This window comes from Rousettus aegyptiacus, unplaced genomic scaffold (genome assembly GCF_014176215.1).
Source record: "Rousettus aegyptiacus isolate mRouAeg1 unplaced genomic scaffold, mRouAeg1.p scaffold_m13_p_3, whole genome shotgun sequence".
NCBI classification, from domain to species: domain Eukaryota; kingdom Metazoa; phylum Chordata; class Mammalia; order Chiroptera; family Pteropodidae; genus Rousettus; species Rousettus aegyptiacus.
Genome location: NW_023416306.1, coordinates 48,341,172 through 48,363,269, shown reverse-complemented (window position 1 = coordinate 48,363,269; position 22,098 = coordinate 48,341,172). Strand labels below are relative to the sequence as shown.

The 22,098-nt window shown below is 32.1% G+C and overlaps 1 protein-coding gene and 1 pseudogene across 10 annotated transcripts in view; both read left to right on the top strand.

Annotated features, from left to right (window-relative positions):
* The window catches only part of RFX3 (regulatory factor X3), a 252,558-nt gene that overhangs the window by 171,616 nt on the left and 58,844 nt on the right, over positions 1-22,098 (top strand). For 8 of the 10 annotated variants that reach the window (XM_036217702.1, XM_016138324.2, XM_016138328.2 and 5 more), the window contains 3 exons: positions 8,293-8,367; positions 16,635-16,816; positions 20,367-20,486. In XM_036217702.1, coding sequence (XP_036073595.1) covers positions 8,293-8,367; positions 16,635-16,816; positions 20,367-20,486 — 377 coding nt within the window. The remainder of the gene's footprint in view (positions 1-8,292; positions 8,368-16,634; positions 16,817-20,366; positions 20,487-22,098) is intronic. The other 2 variants (XM_016138330.2, XM_016138331.2) reach the window with 1 other exon arrangement.
* LOC118600633 lies at positions 5,686-5,804 on the top strand (annotated as a pseudogene).

Below are 22,098 nucleotides of genomic sequence, written 5' to 3'. Positions count from 1 at the left end.
AGGAATGCCCATTACCTCCCTACTTATTTTTCCTGAAGTAATAATCGTAGTCTGACCCTGGCAAAGAAAAACATTTCAATCATGTTTTAGTGCAATGTCCCTCAGATTTGATTGTGCATTCTCTGGAGGATTCGTTAAACACATCCCCAACCCCAGCCCCAGGCTTTTGATTCAGTTCAGGAAAGAACCCAAGATCTGCAGTTCTTACAAGTGCCCAGGTGATTCTGCTAATGCTGATCCAGAACCACAGATTGTTAAAACCTCTGTTTCAGTGATTATATACAAAGTGAAAATGTTCTTAGTACTCAGAAGACTATGCAAAAGGAAGATTTAAAATCTCACACTTGAAAATGTAAATATGGCTTTAAATCCTATCACTTAGTACTAATCCAGCAGATTCCTGCAGACTAATTCTAGCTTTGAGTGCTTCTGCAGTTGATGTGTTGGAAAACAGTTTTATTGTTATGCACTGATAGCACCAGGCCATTCTCCTAGGGTCTTGGTGAGTGTGGAGGGATGTGGGCTCTACAGAGTGATCAGAGGAAGCCCAAACAACAGTCTTGGTTTCAGTTTATCAAGTTAAAACAAACGTTCTCAGAACACATTCAATTTATGCTAGTTTCTCATTCAAATGTTATTTTTTTCCCATAACTGCTTCAGAATAGCTTCAGATGGTACAAAATTGCTAAAACTCCAGGTTGAAAGCATAATTAAAATTTTTTCTCTAGATGTCATAAAATTATCAGTGAATAAAAAAGATTTCATGTAGTTAAACATTTGCAAGATCTAAAACTTCTTTGCTATAAATGCTTAATGTATAAAATTAAGATTTGGCTTTTAGCTACTTTCTGGTTCGAGTGGAGATAAAAAGCAAAGCTGGCTAGGTGTGTTTTCTGGGCATTTTCAGTGTATTTAAGAGTTAGAAGAACAGCTTATCCTGAACCACAGTTAAGCTTCTTTTCAACATTGCTGTGGAGTACTATATTTATATGTTGATTTCTATATCATTTGAATATACAACTGAAAAGAACAGTATCATATTCAGAGTCTTAGCTTCAGTGTTTCTATCTGCATTACTGGGGCTCCTGGGCCCCAGAGACACCTGTGGATTTGTAGAAGCTGGATTGCAGTGATTAGGAAGGAACTGATTTTAACTGATTTAATTGCAGCGCATTCAGTTTTGGGGCTACAGCCAACAATGAGAAATACTTTTACATTGTGGCCCAGTGCTATTGTACATATACATATATGTACGCACATTTATGAGTACACGTTTATGTACACACGTGATGTGACTATGTATATACATACATACATTCATATATAGATGACTGAAACCAAAGTTCCATGAAACAATACTTATCCATACTGTGTGCAAGGACATCTGATTATGTTCTATTCTGTTTGACATCTTTAACTTTTTAAAAAAATCTTATCAGGACCCATATAATTAATTTTGGAACCCACTAATGAGTTACACCTTACATTCTGAAAGGAACGCTTTGGGCAAATTGAAGAGGAGATCAAAACATTAATAGTATATATATGAGACCTGGATGCAGACTATCATTATTTTTGTTTTTGTTGTTGTTGTTTTGCATTTCTAACAAGTGCCCAGATGAATCTAGCAATTTTTTTAGGACCACACTCTGAAAACACCTGGATTATAGTGATTAGATAGACTAAATGCAAAGTAAAAGTGTTCTTTCCTTTGATGCTCCTGGTTGAACTGCGTCCTGTAGAAAGTCTTTCCCCACCCCCCCACCCCCTTACAGGTATACACATACACCAGGAGGCTGTCATTTGTAAGATATAAGGGCTGTGGCTACATGCTCATATCAACATTCATGGATACCTTTTCTTAGCAGAAGCCACCAGGTAGAAATGTTTCTGTCTTCCTTGATCTCAAATGCAAGCAAAATGTAAAGTCTTAGAGTTCCAAGAGAAATTACATAAAAGGGAATTTTCAGTCTTAAGTGTATTTTCTTCATTCAGTTTCTCTAAAGCATTTACTGCTCTTTCACCAGGAAACAAAAATGCTGATTTTCTAAGACAGCAGTAACTGGCGAGGTTAACAGATTAACTTGTGTTAACAAGAAAATGCAACAGTATACATTAAGGATAACTATTTTTATAATGATTAAAATTTAATTATCCATTCATAACTTTTTGTTGCCTTGTAACTTGATCACTTTGAAATGATTTTCAAGTAATGTTTATCAATCTTATTTAAACCCTTTTCTATGAGAAAGCAAATCTTGTTAACAGTAAATCATTTAGCAAATTTTACTTTTACAAGCCACCCCTCAGGAGATAGTTTCATTAACACAATTTGAGATATTTCTACTTGATTTGTGTTCATTTTATATTTGTATAAAATGGAAATTATGTTGAATTTAGAGTGATAAATCTTGGTTTCCAATCTCATCGTTATTACCTATGTAATCTCAGGACAGTCTCTCAATCCCAGAGAGCCTCAATTTTCTAGTCCATAAAAAGGAGGTAATATTGCTTGTCTTTCCTATTTCACAAAGTTGCTGTGAAGAACAAATGAGAATTAATGTACAAAAGGCTTTCTAAATCATAAAGCATTATAATATTTTATTTTTAAATCGTTTTCTTTAACAGCTCTGGAAAGGAAATTGTTTCTACTATGAGACTGATTTTAATTATTATAGTAGTTGAATACATCAGTCTTGACCTTTAGTCTTCAGAAAAGATTAAAAAGCCATTCCAGAGTCAAGAGAATATGCCTTGACCTATAAAGACAAAAATAAGATGATGTAATTGTTCTTTTTCCCTCTATCTTATTAGCATGTAATGGAATGACTGGTCATTATTTATTAATAGAAAGTTCTAATTGTCCTCATATATGATATTCTATATGGGCCCTCACATGGATGTACATGAATATGTTCCTAAGGATCTTTTATCTTCCAGAAAGGACCATTTTTTTTTTCCTAAGAAATCATGTGCCCATAGTGGCTGGGATCGATATCGGTTTTCTACCTGTTCTTTCAGATAGTAAGTTTCTAAGTCTCACCCACTCTGAATAATCTCACTTAATGCTCTGTAAGCTTGTCTTCTGAGGCTAAACATGTCATTTCAAAAGTAACATCCCACCGTTTGATCTCAGGAATTGCCATAGCTTCTCATCTGATTATGAGGCAGTAGTCCAGGATCATCATGAACCAGTCTAAACTCCCAAGTACCATGTATCATAGCATTAGATACTTGTGTAGAGGATGTGTACACTTTTGGTAACTCAGTCTTAGGATGCTTATTTAGTAAGAGGTACAACTGGGTGCTATGTCTTAGTTCAGATAATTAATTTTTCAAAAAATAAGCTAAGGTATACTGATTGTCTAAAGTTTAATTTAAAGTTTGAGTAGGAAGTGGAAAATGCTTATTTAAGTAGGAAGTGGAAAATGTTAATTGTAAAAAACAACCACCATGAATTCTTTAGTCATAATAAATTACTTGGCTCTGTTACCATTTAATATAAAAAAGGCAAAACAACATTTAAAAAAATTTAAAAATCTAAGAAAAAGGAAAAGATAGATGATAGATCGATACATAGATAGATGATAGACAGACAGACAGATAGTCAGAGAGTCACACAGAATGGAGCAACACTCAATAAAACAGATATCACTGAGGCCTTTAATTGGTCTTTCAGGTTGTCACAGCCCCTCCTGGTAATCTGATTATAATACTTTTCAGTAGGGTGAAATTTCAATGATCAGTATTCTTAGAATAAAAATCATGCAGCAGAGAAATGAACAGGAAAAAATTTTAGAATCTATTCATGTCAATGTGTTTGATAGGTATATTTGAAATGTTCTAATCACACAATGATGGAATAAAGACTATTGTGTTCATTTCAAGTAAAAATAAGGCACTGTCACCTCAGACTTCCCACCTTTAGATCTGTAACTAAAAAATATGTTTATATTCATTTCTTCTCATTCTCACTGCTACCTTACCAGGGTCTCACCTCAATCCTGAACTAATACCATAGCTTCCAAGGTGGTTTTCCTCTCTCTAGATTCTCTCCCTGTATTGTATCCCAGATTAATATATAAAGTCCTATCATGTCATATCAATTACCTTTCTAAAAGCTTTTCAACAATGTCCCATTTCCTTTTTAAATTTAAGATCCTAGCCAAGAAATTGCAGTCTAACTTAATTTACCTATCCCTAAAAGAATTTTATCCTTCAGCTAATCTTACCCTTCCTTGAACTCACATTGTGCTGTCTTATCTCTGTGCCTCTATTCATTCTGTTTGCTCTGCCTAAAATGTTCACTAACCTGCCCCTATCAGAATGCCAGGCATTAATTGTCAATCCTCTACTAAAGAACATTGTACCCATGCTCTCCCTTTTTCTAACCATAGCAGCAAGAAGTGATTCTTCTCTGCTTCTCTCCCTCTCTATTCTAGTAATATCTAATTATTTAATTCACTTTTGTTGCCTTTAATCATTTAGAGGGAAGGAGGAAGAGGGGGAGGGGAAGGAGAGAGAGAGAGAGAGAGAGAGAGAGAGAGAGAGAGAGAGAGAGAGAGAGAGAGAAAGAGAGAGAAAGAGAGAGAAGAGAGAGAGAAATTCCTTATGTATGAATAGATCCACTATATCACTATATCACTCTTACCAATTAGTCAGGCTATGACGTATTGTGAGCCTCTGGTTGACAGGGTTAGGTTTTGAATATCTTTGCAAACATTTCTGTCTGTCTGTCTCCCTCCCTTCATCTGTTCATCTCTCTCCATATACATACTCAGAGAGCTAACACTGCACACTGTGTACAATGGGGTTTTATGTTTACTGAAACCAAATGAAATCTCATGAAACTCTACTAGTCTAATGAAATTCCCATTATTAGTAGCAAGCACCACAGCTGTTTCATATTAGGGACAAAGGGAGAAGGGTTTTTTTTTTTTTAATTTTTTTATTGGAAAAAACACCCTACATATACCAAATTTGAATCATTTTTAAATTCTAGCTAGCTGATCTTCTAGCTTGTTAATCATGTTCATTGTTTAAACCTACAGGGACATAATATCTTTGTTGAGCTTTGAAACATTTCTGTATAGGATATATGGGAATATGTTCAACACTTAGGCCAATAATCTTTTGGATCAATGAGTCCTACTTACCTCATTATCATTTCATACCTTTAGTATGACAGTTATGAGTACTGTGGAATGTAATTTAGTATTAAATATATTTATACCCAGGAGAATCTATCAGTTTTTTTCTAAGGACTGAATTTAAGTTTTGAATGATCTTCAATAAACTAGAAGCATATGATCTCACCAATTCACTTTGTTCTCAATATTTTGGGTATAAAACACTAAAGTCTGCTATCTTTTCATGAGATTGGCTAACCCCCTTGAACAGGTATTTGCTCAAACATCTAATCCACAATAATGGAAAAGATAAATATAAATTAATTTCATCCTCAGTGGGCCTAGTGGAAATTTATTCCAGTTCACTACTGTATTTAATTTAGTTAGTTTGCTGTCCCTCTACCCATCTCCTCCTCCCCCATATACATAGATATGTATAGCCCTCATGAAACTATAACCCAAATCATGGGCTAATTAGTCAGAGTAACGTCAATAATCCTCTGGGAATATTAGAACTGATTAATCTTCCATAACTATAATATCAAAAATTTGCCTCGTCTACGGCCATGCCACCCCGAACGTGCCCAATCTCGTCTGATCTCAGAAGCTAATCAGGTTCAGGCCTGGTTAGTACTTGGATGGGAGACCACCTAGGAATACCAGGTGCAGTAGGCATTTATAAATTTTTTTGAGCCTAATTTTTACGCTTCTTCCATAGTTTTACATTGTTCCTCTATCTCCTCTATCACCCTCACTTTCCATACATATTCCTACAGGTGTTAATCTCTTCTCATAATCTTGTCCCTGAAAGCTTCTAAATTCAACAAACGTTTATTGAGGTTACTTCAGTGCTTACATGTTTTAACCTATCAACTAGCAGGATGTGGTCTATTATAAAGGATTTCTATTTTCTACATATCTGAACTATACTTTTATTTTTGTCACATTGTTTGTTTAATTATGCATTTATGCATATATACCTTATCTCTTTTGCCAGATTATAATTTCCTTTGCATTATGAATTTTTTATCATGATTCCTTACATATTACCATATATATGATAGATACACAGTAACTGTGTAATAAATAAAACCCATCCCTTAAAAAATGTAATCAAGGCTATGATCATTTGATGAGATAAGAATTCCCTTCAATGTTTTCATTTAATAAATTTAATAAATACATGTTAAGGTTTTTGTTTGTGTGTCTGTCTGTGTGCTTCTCAGAAGTTTTTCACAGCCAGGTGGTCACTAAATGTCCTGCCTTCCCTTTGGACTAATTCATGAGCCTCAGAGAATACATGGGTATTGGGAAGCCTGTGCGTTTCCACATAGGCTCTGTCCTTGCTCAGAAGCTTGTCATCTTCCTTCGCTCAATGTTTTCTTCTTGCTTGTCCTATCTATCCATGTTTCCTTTTTCTCTTCCCTAGCTTCTACAAGTTCAGCCATACTTAAGTTAATTAGGGCAGGAGATTTCTACAGCCAAAATAAATAGTCCATTTTAAAAATCTGTATTACAAAGTGACACAACCAAAATTCTCAAGGTCCAAAGACTTCTAGAAAGTCAGCCCATCTTTAGGGAACCCAGTTCGATCACGATGTTTTCCGGATGTTATGTCTTCCCCAGAGCTCTTTAAAAACTGGCCAGAAATGAGGGGGCCATTTCTTAACAGTGTAGCCCTCTAGAGAGTTTTCTGAAAATCTGAGACCACTGTAGAGTACCAATGTTAGTACTAGAGCCACAATTATCCAGCTTTTTTCCAGAAACGCAGCTTTATATAACTTAAAATCGCTAAGAAACCCAGACACTGGATTTCTCCTCAGTGTTGGCCAACTGTTTTGTTTCTGAAAGTGTTTACCTTTCAGCTAAACCTATAAAACCACAAAGACAACTTTTATTTATTTACTTATAGACTAAAATCTAACCTCAAATTTTCTTCCCTTAAACTTTAATAAAAAAGTAGACATTTTAGCAAATTAAAGTTTTGAGTAAATTCTTCCTAAAAATGATTGAAAGTCATTTCAGCTGTTTTTTATATGTTTTCTCTTTGAAAGCAAGAGCACTTATTGATACCCTTTTAAGAGATATAAAACAGGCCCCTTATAGTTTTACTGTTTAAGATCTCGACAAAATGTTTGTTTACTCAATACACTTATATTACTCTTTCTATAATGTACCTTGTTTCACTCATGCAATATCACTTTCTTCAGATTATTTTCAAATATAATGATAAACTGCATTAATATACCATCTGGTTGCAAGAGTGTCTTAGAAGCCAATTTAGTTAATATTGTTAATATAACCTAGTAATTAAATATAGGATATTTTTATAGTACATGCTATAGTAGGAGCTCTTAAGTATCTTTAAATATGAAGTTATCAAGAGCACATCTCATAAATTTTTGGCACCTGCTACTTAATTATGGTGTTATAATTGCTTATGGTATGCTGAGATTATATTGAATGAAACTTTCTGTGGTTGTCCCTTTTCTTTGTTGGCTCTGAATTATTTTCTCTTTTACATTCCATTTCTGCTGTCATTTCTAATCGCTTTTCTGCACCATCATATCCTAAAACATTTTTAGGGCCCATGATTACATCCTAATGTTTGTTCATACTAATGACCTTCCACTTCCAAATTTTAATACAGGGTTAAGAGAGGGGTGGATAGATTTAGTAGCTTTTGAACATTAATGAAGGTGTCTTTGTACATTTGCATTAAAATGTTAATGCATGTTAAACACAAAATCTGCAGTATAGTTTTTCTTTTATGACAGAATAGAACAGATATGGAATACTCTAGGTGAGAGACTTTAGAAAGAGAGTGGTTACTATTCCCTATCTCAACTATGAAAGTGAAGAATTTTTTCTCATAACTAGAAAAATCCGCTGGGGTTCCTGCTCCTCAGGTCTCCATTCTGATTAAAATTAAACAATGTTAAAAAAAAAGGTTTCCTTTTGTGACTGGGCTTATTATTAGTGTTCATATTTTTATTTATTCTCTGGGGGTGCGGGAAGATGGGGGACATACACATTTAGTAAGAGCTATTTATTAGCCACCATTCAAAAAGAAATTGAACTTAAAAAAATATCAAAAATTCTCTGGTGAGCCTTTTATTACTATCTTGTCTTGAGCCCTTTTTTTAATGACATCTATTATCAGATTGAAATGGCGATTGAGACGCTGCAAAAGTCTGACGGTCTGTCCACTCACAGAAGCTCTCTTCTCAACAGCCATGTAAGTTGCCTCTTCACGTAAACTAATCTCTTGCTTGTTCTGCATGTGTTGCTTGCTACTAAATGCTTGTTTTATTTATTTACTTATTTATTTTGCTTCTTAACTTTCCTTTCTTCAGCCCCTTATGACTTCTGTATCACTTAATGGCTATTTTGTACCCTGGAATATCTAACGTCTAGAGTCCCAGTATACTGCTTTACTAGGTTTTTGTACTGTTTGGTACAAATTTAACATTTTCAAGTTAATAACAAGCTGCTATTTATTGAAAAAAGTAATTAGTGGGAATTTTAAACATTAAAATTTTCTAGTTTGATATTTATTTGCTATGAAGCAAATGCTTATAATCTGCATCTCTATGTTTGTTTGAGACAGAGAAATAATTGGGCCTACTTGTATGTCCAGTAATATTCTTTAAGTGGAAAAAGATTATTAATGCCAAACTCAATGGTAAACTGTTTGAAAATGATTTATTTATTAATTAGACTACATTAAATGGGCAGCTACCTAGGGCCTAAGATCTAAGGAAAATGAAAGTGAGCCTTAAGAAGCGAGGCTATAGATAAGCCATAAATTGCTAATAATTGAGAGAAAACAGGAATACTGTTACTATTTCTTGAAGCTTTTAACTCTTATCAGATGCAGTATCACCATAATACTGGTAAGTGTAAGAAGAGTGATGACAGTTTTTAGAACCATAAACATTTTCATCAAATGTTCAAATTTTGGGAAACCAGTAAAAATGGTGATGAAGAGTTCTTTTATTACCATGGTTTCTGACTATATAGAAAAAAGTGAATAAACCTATGAATTAAATTTGTTTCAGATAGATCTTTTGTTAATATCAGCAACAATATAGTAATAATTAATTTTCCTTCCCAACTGATAGTGTATATATTCTTAAATTTAGAGATAAATTACAATTTTTAAAATTCTTCCCCATATATTTATTGTGACTAACAAGTCCAAAATTAGATTACCCAAATGAAATAAAATATTATTTTTTTCAGCAAAACTAAAACCTTTGGTTCGTAGAAAATGTTTTTACTACGCTTTTTAGAGATTTGAGTTTTTAAACATTTAAATTTGATACTACAAAATATCACTAAGTACTATTTTCGTGCACATTTGTTTTTAGGTGAAGTATTTTGTCTTTTTTTTCCCCAAGGGGAAGTATCATGGCAAATAAAAACAGATTAGCCACCTTGGAGAATGCCTGTAATTTTGATTATAGATATAAATTTAAAAATAACATATATTGGCTCTTCTTTTTGAAACACTTCAAGAAATATGATTTTTCCTTTCTTTGAAAATGTATAAAAAATGTGTCACTCTTTTATATGTTTCATATGTATATCTTTGTTGTGTTAGCATGAGTTTGTAGTTGTGTGTAAGGGTGATTTATTAGGGTGTATATTTTGGGGAGCGAGTAATGACTAACTGATGTTTTTGTTTTGAATATGGCAAGTGAAACCATTGCTCACTTTTAATCAAAATATTCAGGGACTTTTTAAAAATCTGGAACTTTCCAGTTGCTTTTTTTGAAGTTTCAGACATCTAAGAAGTTGTGCTTTGGTGTTCAATTAGCATTTTATTTTCATCCGAAGTATAAAATGTAGTAAAATATGTGATATATTTAGTTTTAACTTGATTTGCCCATCTTAATTAATATTTTCATGAACGAGAATTTTTGGTATATTTTTATGTTAATTTGTTTGAAATTTTTCAAATATGTTGTTTTTTGAAATTATTCTCTTGTAGAATTCATTAAGTAATATTTAGTGTTAATCAATGTGTGAATTAAGATGCATAAACAACAGATAACTGTTTGTTACTCATGCCTTCATATTTTTTATTATGTAGGGATGACAAATCTTTTATACTGTTTACAACTACCGGAGGCATTTCAGTATAGGAAGAGTGGGCGTAAATGTTGCTAGTATAGTGATAATCCTTCTCTAGATGTCCTGATTCATTTTTATTACACCTCTAAGATACAGTTAAATTTAAAAAAAAAAAAAACATTAATAGTCAAGTCTTTAGAAATACAAATGATTCTACAGATCGTGTGTAGAGTGGAGAAAGGATCAATGTTTTTGCTGATTAGTCAGATTTAGTTTCTTCCTGAACACATAAGATGCTGTTGTCTTTCTGTTCTTGGAAAGTTAGTGCTTCTTCTAATTCTCATTAGATTTATCCAGGCAACTGGAATAAACTACTGCATGTATTCTAATTGAAAACCACCTGTAAAGGGTATTTTAAATTCTTTTAACTTAATTGGTGATTTTCAGTTGTGGAAAAAAAATTTCAATAGAGAGGTTTTTTTAAATGAAATACTGTTAATATTTTAAATGTCAATAGACTAGCAGTTGCCTTTATCCTTCACTGGATAGGACAAAGTATACAATTATTTGAGGTTTATGGGATTCTTTGAAGTAGACACAAATGCAACTTTATGATAATAGTATTCTGATTTATCAATTTCTACAAAAGGTCAATTTCAGAGACATTGTTAGTAATTTGTATCTCATATTTACTAGTTTCTAAAGAAGGGTCTTAATCATGATTTTTGAGCTCCAGGTCTGTTGTCATTCTATTTTGGACTGTGGACTAGAACAGATTTCCTATTTCTTCGTTTTACATTTGCTTATTCATAGTAATTCATAAAACTCTTACTAGGGTCAAGTCACAGAAATAATCTCTTAGTAGAATCCATTTGATTGCTTTGTTTTTCATCTTTTCTTTCTGCGTACTAGACTATGGAGTGTATTGCTTTTTCAGCATATTCTTGCTGTTATCTATCCCTCAGGGGGTAATATTTCATAGTATCCTACCTCTGACTGAGTACAGTTACACTGAATGCCTTGTTTTATTCTGTTAACAATATTAACAAAATGGCAATTATTTCAGTAGTATCATCTGAATAGGCAAATAGAAAAGTATTTATTGGTGAGTGAAAGTTCTAAGAACATAAGGATTTATACGGTTTGTCCACCAATGCATCCTTGGTGCCTAGAATAGTACCTGGTACATAGTAGATGCTCAGTAAATATTTGCTAAATGAATGAATGTGAGAAACAAGTAATAGAAGCGAACAGGCCTATCTTACTTTCCAGTACTTTTACTAACCAAGTGTGCATTTATTTGGGGACATATACTTGCATTGTTTTGTTATCCAGTACTCTTTAGTAAGTATATTTGTGAATATTGGTAGAGAGTGGTCTTCTTCCTGCATAACATTTGAATGAAAGAATATATGGCCACTTTATAATTTCCCCCTGTGCAAACTTCAGTTTAAAAGTAGACAACATTTTTATTCCTCCAAACAATCTAATCCTTTACAAAATTATAGTCAAATGTTATATCATTCATCTCCATGTTTTTAGAATATTTTTGATTTAACTTAACATAATCCAGTCTATTGTATATTAATTTTTATTTAAATGCTTTTATTTCTATATTTTTGTATGTGAAGATGCTGCAGGTAAATGATGCATAGTCTGCCTAAATCAAATTAGAATATTGTAATTTTTTTCATTGAAGACTTAAGTTTATTTTATACTCCTACTCCTTCTCTGTTGTAATTAATATAAATTGGCATTTAATAGTTATATCGTATCCAATTTGTGATATTTTAGATTCTAAATTTGAATGCAGAAATGTTCTTAAGTTAATTGTTTCCAATTTTCACATAAAGTTCTTCAGCTTATGCCTTTTTAAAAAAAATTCCATTTAAAGTATGCAAAAAGCTTTAGGCAAAAGAAAGTAACTAACAAAAAAGCTTTAGGCATTTATTTTATACACTTTTCACAATCTAGCAAATAATCGTTTCAAGATTTTTGCTGGTTTTAGCTACTGGAATATGTACGGCTCCAATCAAAACCTTATTTTATACTTACTTTCCCTTGACTTTGCCGTATTGTAAATATAAGTTATGACAGAAATAAGGCTTGTCAAAATGCATAATATCATCAGTGAATTGAACCTAAAATGAATCCTCATGGAGAATAATCCATCTGGGAAAAAATGCCAAATGTTACATTTAGATGTTAATTGGGGAATGCAGCATGTATATATATATATATATATATATATATTTTTTTTTTATTTGTCAATCAGTATTTCCCTTTGGGAAAAATAGTACCTATTCATCTTCCTTAATCTACCCTGATTAATATAGGTTAAATGCAAAGGTTGAAAGATGCAATTATCTTGGTTTCCACTCTTACAGGAATTTCTTAGTTCATTAGTAGAATAATCAGCTTTTAAAGATAAAGGTTAAAAGTTGCTATGGTATTTTATGGGCTTTTAAAATCACAAGTGTAAACGAATATTTTATAAAAGATTTTGTAAAAGGATAAAAGAAATAGTAATAGTTTAGTTCTAAATTACTTAATATTAAGGATATTGAATTCTAGTATCGAAATACATTTTATTAAAGACAAAACCCAAGGAAAAAAAATATCTTATAACAGACATTAACCTAACTTCCCTTGGGCAATGCATGGAGTTTATGCCTTTAGGTTATACTTAACTGCTAAATTTCTCTTACAATAAAATTAATCTTTTCTTATACTATCTTTTAGAACCAAATACCTGATTTACAATTTAATCACAGTGTCAAAACTTGAAGTTTAAATACTGGCATGTAGAATGCAGATTATAATCTTCAGATAAATCTCAAAATCTTATCTGGTAGGTCCTAAACCAATTTTCAGTTTTGAAGTGAGCTTATAGGAGCACTACCCCCAGATGGTACAGTTGTTGGCAGCCTTCCTCCCTGGAACAGTCATGGTCACCGCAGAGCCAGCTCCATCCTTCAGGGCTTTTACCTCTGCTTGACCTCCTTCTGCTCTTCCAAAGTGATCTCCAGCCTTCTGGCAAGGAATAAAAAGTCCTCCTACAAACAGGGGGCAAAGAACAAGATGTAGCTTTGCTGCTGCCAAAGTTATAGTCACCAGAATACCCACTCTTGTGGAATTTTTCAACCAACTAATGATTATTATATATATACACACACACATACATTATATACACATAGATGTAAATATATATGTATACATGTACACATGCGCATGCATATCACAAATAAACTTATTTTTAAAAACTGGTTTAGAAATGAAGAATCTTTAAGAATGTAAAACCGTTAGAATATAAAACCATATAAGAACAATCAGTTTGCAAAACAGTTCAGATATTTGACTTACTTAGCCATTTCAGAGGGCTACATTGCCAATCCAATAAAAGCTATATTTTCTCTAAATTAGTCACTTGGAACTTGACTAATATCATTTAGGCTTCTGAATATTTTAAGCCAACTTTTGCTGTAACTATCTTACTCTTTCTGTGAAAAATGTTTTCAATTAAGAATGGTTTGATTAACTTTTATTTATGTAAACATATCTTTGGACTCAAATATTTTATATTGAACCTTAATATTTGCGCTTTTCTAAAGGCAATTTATGATAAAACCCTTCAAATATTTTATTATTGGATTTGCTTTTTCAAATTATTTTCAAATTATTTTATAAAATTTTTTGTCTACAAGATAATTTTCTTGATAATTAGAAATTAGTAAACTCTCATTTTTAAATATTTGTCTTATAAGTAATTAAATATTAAAAAAGATTAGTAGATAGGACAGTTTACGGAAATTTTCTGTTCGTATCTAGTTAAACAAGTTATTTTCAATGCTTTTATTTTATTAAAAGTATTTTACATCAGCTCTATTTTTATTATTTATATACTTTTGATTATAGAGTTCATGTTATAAGATTATTTTTTGTGATTAGAAAAAGAAGAAATATTTTATTTATTTATTTGTTTATTTATTTAATAAATCATACTATTTTAGCTTTGACAATATGCAGTACTTTATTGGGATACATAGACATACATAGACATATATCTTTGAAATTTTTAACTTACACATAGTGTGTGTTCCATGCTTGTGGATATGGGTACTTCATTGGTTCAGTGTAAAAATATTACTGTTTTTCAAAAAATATTTACAGTTTTTATATGCTACCATTCTGGAATTTTTTTTCTTAGTGTTTCTTTAATATTCCTTAATCTCAAGGAATTGAATTCCTCAATGAATATTTTTATGTTCTATATTTCTACATTCTTAATATATTAAGCACTCCAACTGAAGGCTCTATCTAGTATATGTACATAAATAAGAGCCATTCCTTTTGTGCAGTATGGTTTACTAGAGATACTCTAACACTGTTCAAGTGAGGAAACAATGCTTTCAAAACCCAGTAGTCATCTTACCGAGGCACATGGATGAAATATGTGAGGCAGGTTTGATTGCCACATTTTATGTGATCTCCATCAGTTACATTTATAATCAAGTCTTAAAATTTAAAAAGAAAGGCTAAAGAGACATTTTGACTCACTGTTATAAGCAGAATACTAATCTGAGTCTTAAAAACTTTATTTCCCAATGAGTTTACCTTCTCTCCTTTACAGTAAATTAATATGTTATTCTCTGTCATCTTAGAGTACTCAGAAATCATATTTGAGTGCTTCTGGAAACTTGTTTACTCCAAAGTTAAAGGTGATTAATATCCAAAGAATTCTTTGGACCTGTAATTTATTTTGTCATTATGAAAATGAATGTTTATTTTGTGTAATCTTTTAAAAATTTTGTAGGAGAGGATTGTATGTGTTACAAAGGCAATAGGCATGCTTAAATGTACATATTCTATTCATACGTGGTTCATAGAGAACTTCCATTCTTCCTGGCCAGAACAAGATTTTATTTTTAAAAATATTCTGCTCTATCTTACAAGCTTGGTGGCCCAATTTTCTAAGCCAACATCAGTATAGGTTTAATGTAAGAATATATGAAATTATAATGGTTCTGGAAAATTCATTTGTCATGGCTGAAGTCAATAATTCTGAAAATATTTTAAATAAATTATTTAAGGGTCCAAAAGTTTAGGTTCTGAGTTTGATCACAAATCTTAACATATGAAAGCAAAATGGAGAAGTACTTTAATTTATTTGAGTGTTCATATTATCATTTTTGGGATATGATTGGAAATTCCTAGAAGACAGAGATGAGCTCACGTTCATTTTTTAGCAAGCACTAGGCACCCAGCACATCTCCCGGCTCATAGTTGATGCTTAATAAAGGAATTCTTTGGCTTTCATAACTTATATTTAACTTGAATTGCATGTGAAAGATCAATTCTTTATCATACCTCTTATATATGGCATAGAAATTCTGTCGAAGCTAGTAATGTGAAGCATTCGCTACTTTTGTAGATATAACAACTGGTATGTAAGTAATAAGGAAACGTGTTGGAAACCAGACTCAAGCACTGAGATAATACATGATCTTAAGAAAGTCATTTAAATATTTTTTAATTCTCCTTTTGTAAATAAATAAATGGACAAGTTAATAATTTAATTTTGCTAATGTTAAAATTTAATGTATACCTATTAGATTTTCTAAAAATTTCTTTCTCATTCTGTACTTTAAAGATTTAAAAAAAAAAAATACGCACGACAACATTAAACTGTAAAATGTGAACTATAGACTGAGAAAATATTGCTTACTAACTACAATTGTAGTTTGTCTTCCAAAATAACTTTGAGAGAGAAAAATTCAAATGATTATAATAAATGATTTCTTTTTATTACATATACATTTTTTTTAAAACCAGCATCTAGTGAGTTTCTTCTCTTTGAGGAAGAAATGACTGACATTATTTCCTTCCTGCTTGCAGAATTTATCCCAGTAGTTAATACCATTTTTGTATGATCTTGTGTAAGTTAATTAGATAAGTAAATTAGAATTCTATAAAAGTTAATAGAAACTTAATATAAAAACTCATACAAGGAATCCTGCTGTTCATGTGTTATAACAAGCCAACGCTAGAGACATATTATGTGTCATGCCCCGCCAGGTGTGGTAACATGTTTTGTTCTGTAACAATTGTAAATTATTTTTATGACCAGTTAATGGGATTATTTGAATTCTCTGAAGAGGTATTTGTCTCCAAAATAGCAATCTATACAGAAAAAATTAGTTTGTCTCTACATGTGTTTGAATGTTTGTAGGAATGGAGATGATGTGAAATCAGAAGTGATATATAGCTATGCTTCTGAAAGTTTTCAAAGTCAGATTACACTATTACAAGGCTTGATGAAGATCTAAGTAACTCTGTATATTGTAATTACAGGTGTTGTATTTCATCTTGTAGACATTCCAGTAAATTATATGGTTTCTTGTGCTTATTCTGTCCTATTTATACTAGCTCCAGTGGCTGTTGGACAATTATGAGACAGCAGAAGGAGTGAGCCTTCCCAGAAGCACTCTATACAACCACTACCTACGACACTGTCAGGAACACAAACTGGACCCAGTCAATGCTGCTTCTTTTGGAAAACTAATAAGGTCAATTTTTATGGGGCTACGAACCAGGAGATTGGGAACTAGGTTAGTACTGAAAGTAAGATCATAAATCAATCTCTTTCAAACTAAACCAGTTCAATATATTGTTTGAGCAAAAGTGCTTGATTACAGATAACATGTAAAGAAGAAATACAGAATTAGCTGTTTATAAAACCCCTCAGGAAAAGGAAAGGTCATATTCAATGAATATACTGACTACCAAACTAGAATGATGCTTTGTCCTAAACATCAAATGAATCAAGCTTTCAGAGCTGATTCTTGAATCACATAGGAATGAACAGACCAACCTATTAATGCAGAATTTACATATGATTTCAAAAATTAATATATATCACTATCTTCTCTTTTTTAAAGATAACCATACTAAAGATGATAAGTAACATAGTGAATAGAAAACGATATATCTTGACTCTTGCAAAATTAAATTGACATATCTTTATAAATAACTCTTCGATCTGAATGGTATAAGAGAGAAATTAAAACTGAGTGTTTGCATTTAATTTCTGGAGACTAATTAAAAATCATTTTGTGAACTTGAAAAATATAGGTGTTCAAAGACCTCAATAATTACATGGTGTTACCTAACTCCTTGGTAACCTTTTTAAACTCTCATATGATTCATATGGTTTCTCATGTGGTTTCATATAATTATGAAACCATACATGTATGGCAAAATATTTCATTTCATGGAAGCCAATAAAGTGAAGAAGACTATTAGTATCTATGTTTCCTTCCTTTGAAAATAGATATACATGTTTTTAATAATCAGATATAATGAAAATAATACCTAGAACTGTGGAGCTTAATTTTTACTTTTCTATAATTTTTACAGATTAATATGCATAATATGTAGCTAGACAGAAAGATGGATATTTTTTATTTCCTAAATTTTACAGAAATCTCTTAAAAAGTGTAAACATAACGTTATACACTATATAACATTAGATGGTATACCTTTAATTAGTTACAAGTCACAGCTTCACAGTGTTCTAGTAACGGGTTTTTAGTATTCTTAATAAATAAACAGAGCCTGAGTAATTGACCTCATTATAAATTTATGCTAAAAAGACGAGTGAATATGTCTGTTTTATGAGATTTGCAAGGTGTGCATATATTGAAAGTGTGAATTATTCCTTTCTGTTGCATTTCAAGTGATTGTATGGCTTTCAGATTCCTAGGGTGTTTAGCTCTCTCATAAAGGTATTTTCTTCTACCTTTACTAGGTTTCAGTCCCTTGAAATAAAAAGCTTTTTGTTTCTTTTTTGTATTTCTTTCCCCCAGAACTACAAAACTCATTACTGGGGGCCTAACCTGCTATCTCCTAGCTGATGGCTCAGTAGTTATGCATACTGTGCCAATATTTTGAAACTCTGGGCTTTATTCAAAATTCTAATAGCTGTATTGTTGTGCTCCTTTTGTTACTGAAAAGGATTTCAATGGGTCCTATTTTGAGGCTCCATTCAAACAGTGAAACACGTCTTTAAAATAGAAAGTGACAAAATTGGGGTTGTTTGGGTTTGTGAATAAGAGGAATCCATACTCTGTAAGTACATATTGCACTATTGCAGCATTTACTTTCTGGTGTTTTTCCTCCTCATACCCATCCCAGTATGTAACAATGATGTCTCTCGTTTCTGTTAAAGTTGTATATGGTGTTTGTAATTAGTGGTGAAAAGCTAAGCCTAGAAGAAAAAGAAAAAAAGAAATCCTGTGGGCAATATTGAAACAAAAGCTATGTTATGAAGATAGCAGAACTCTAATATAGAAAAACTGACAGTGGTAGGGGTTGACGAGCCTTTCTGCCATGGAAACTGTATGAGCATTCACCTTCTACCTCTAAACCAGGGGAACAGAAAGAAAATCAATATACATTAGGAGACAATTTAACTAAGATATTTATTTTTTAAGCAAACTGTAAGCTGAACTGTTATTTATCCATCGATGAAATTAACTGGTGAATTCATTCAAACCAGAACCAGACCTTTTCTCAAATTTTGGAACCAAGTAAAAGGTACATAACATCACCATGTTTCTAAACAAAGCTAAATCAAAAGGTACATTTCGTAGATCCCATTTCCAAATTAAATTTAAGCAAAGACCGTGGGACATGCTGATCTCCACCATCTCCTATGGAATAGAAAGAACTACCTCTCAGCAATACAACAAAAATGCTGATTTGTAAGAAACTGAGAAGAGACTAAACACGCTCTGTTTTGTGGTCTCACAAGAAAGACGTTTTACTCTGTAGCTTTGTCACTGGCTGTTTTCTGGTGTCTTCTGCTTCCCACCTCTACCTCTACTCCTTATCATTCTCTACTTTGTACAAGAAAACACTACTGATTGGATTTGTGATATTTTTTTTTGGTTTTGCTTTTTGCTCTATTCTGCAGTAAATTTTGGAGACAAGATGTAATCTCTGCAAGTGGAAAGCCTTTTTTTAGAGGCATTTGGTTTTTATACTGGTTTATTTTGCTGAAGCTATGTAGGTAGTCAGATAGCCTACATTTAAGAAAAATAGCAATATTATTTATATAACAAGATTTTAATGTGTTTAGAAATATATAGGGTTCATTTAATATATGTTCTCTAATTTGGAAGTAAAATTCTGTTCTCCTTTATATAAAATATTTAATCCACATCTTGCATTTCTTTTTGTAAATGAAAGAAAAAATGAAAAGAGCACTGATATCTTGCTATATACAGGCTTGTGAAAACGATTTTCTCTGCAAAAATTTACATATTTAAAGTGTTATTTTTGCAAGAATTTCAAATTTTATTCAGAGCAAAACTTTGTCATTTCTAATAACAAACTTGGTCTTTCTCATGAACATGATGAAATTGTGACGTTTTTATTCCAGGTAGAAATTTGCCATTTTCACAGAGAAATTTCCCTATGTCTGTTGTGACACATCCTATTCAGCCTATAAACTAAAATGAATTCATAAGAACAGAGACTAAAATATATATTTCAAAATGAGTAGAGTAAATAAATGCATGCTTCTTTCTAGGTTTTAAAATATTGAGTATAACAGACTTCACCACTATGTCTTGTGTCAATGAAGTTATCTTCATCATCCTTGCAGTAATAGAACTTGAAAATATAGAACTTATTTAAGGTAGAAGAATTAAGATTTTTTTTTGTTGGTTCTATGTAACCTTTTTGTAATAAATTCTTATTTAGTGTGCAACCCTTTTATCCTGTTAATGAATTTTTGTTGGCCAGAATTTTTTTTCCTACCATTGCCTCTTCCAAATTAAATTAAAAATATAAATTTGAAAATAAAATATAACTTAAATGAAATAAATTGACTATTTCACTGATATTTAAGACAAAGTTTATAAGAATCGATTTTTCTTAGGGCCTTGAGCTAATTGATTCAGAATCTTAGTTTGATTCTTCAAATATAGATGTCATAAAAATATGTAAGTATCCAGCACATATAATCATAAATATATAACAATAATTGCTTTTATATATTTTTTCCAAATGTGAAGTTAAATGGACATCCTATATGATTAATACTGATTTGACTGATTTTTTTGTGTTTCTAATGTTTGTTGTTATTTTATGAAGAGGAAACTCCAAGTACCATTACTATGGGATTCGTGTCAAGCCAGATTCCCCTCTTAATCGTCTGCAAGAAGATATGCAGTATATGGCTATGAGGCAACAACCCATGCAACAGAAACAAAGGTAGACCCTGGATTTATCATTGACATGTCAAAACTATATATATCTTTAGATATTGAGTCCTTTTTTTTTTTTCTGAACAAATAGAATAGATACCTAATTGTGCAATAATGTCACTTTTGCTGGCATGCTTTCACTACATACTGTTGTTTTTAAATATGATTTAGAATTTCATGGATCCTGTCTATTTTCCAAATAGTTTAAAATTACTTATCAGTCAGCCTGTTTGGCCCCTTTTAAAGTTAAATATGACATCCCAAATTATCCAGACAAAAAAACTAAACACAAAACATAAGGAGCATACCCAAGCAAATACCAACTGGTGAAATTTTTCAGGAGGTAGGAGTTTCTTACTTGCTATTCTGCACATCCCTCAAGTCATTCTTTTTGACACTGTATAAAATTCCTGCGAAATGTTTGGGACTTCTTACCTTTTCTTTGAATCTGACTTTCATAGATGTAGAATTATAGATATTAGAGCTGTAAGAGATTTCAGGCATTCATGAATGGATGAATGGATGGTTGTATGGATGGATGGATGGATGGATGAATAGAATTATAGATCTTAGAATTTTAAAATATCTCAGTGTAGCCTAGCTATACAGCCTTGTGACTATCGAAGCATTAACAGCCCTGTTTTTTAAGTCATGTCCCAGAGAGGTTAAATGATTTCCACAAGCCTGTAGTGTGGTTACATAGCCTAAGGCCTTCTGTCTCGTGTGACTTATATCATAGTTTGGAGTAAATAAAATGAAGACTCTCTCCCTCTTTACCAATATAGCTCAGCCATGGCGGTACTTATACTTTTTTTTTTTTTTCAACTGAGCATACAGAATTAGTAAAGAAGCCTTCACATAGGTAATCAAGTAATCTGCATCAGTCTGCCTAATTTATCGGTCTGGGGTGTTTACTCACCTTGGCCACATCTCCACATCCATATTAACTTAGTCAGAAATATTAGCTGCAAGTCATTGCTGGAGAAAAGGAGTACTTACTCAATAATCCTTTGTCTATTTAGTCAACAAGCACTGACTAAGTCTCTGCTATGTACTAGACCCTGTGTTCATGGATAAGACATAGTCTCTACTTTTTTGAGGAGTTAAGAAATTAGAAAGAGAGGCATATGGGATTTTTTTTAAGTAATGCAATATGAAAAGTGCTAAAATCATGCATCGACCAAGGACCTATTGAAATACGGAGGGATTTTCATCGAATTCCTGGAAGGGAGGATTGGGAAGTTTCATAGAGAAAGTGCTATTTGAGCAGGGACTTAGAGAGATCAGAAAGAGAAGACCATTCAAGAGAGGGAATAATGTAAACAGAGCTTGGAGGGGTAAAGTTCACGATGTCTTTGGTAAATGCTCTATGATTTGGTGAGGTAGGTATTGCAGGAGGAGAATTGAGAAGGTTGAGTAGCTTAGTGGGAGATGAGATTTAAAAAGTAAGTTGGATCTCAGATTAAGGGATTTGGTTGTATATGAAGCTAATAACTTTGTTCTTTGTGTAAAACATAGCTCTGAACCTATGTAAGGGTTTGAAGCAAAATAGTGAGACTTTCAGATTTTTTCTAGAGAGATGACTATTTGATTTTGTGCAAAACATTGTTAATGGAAAG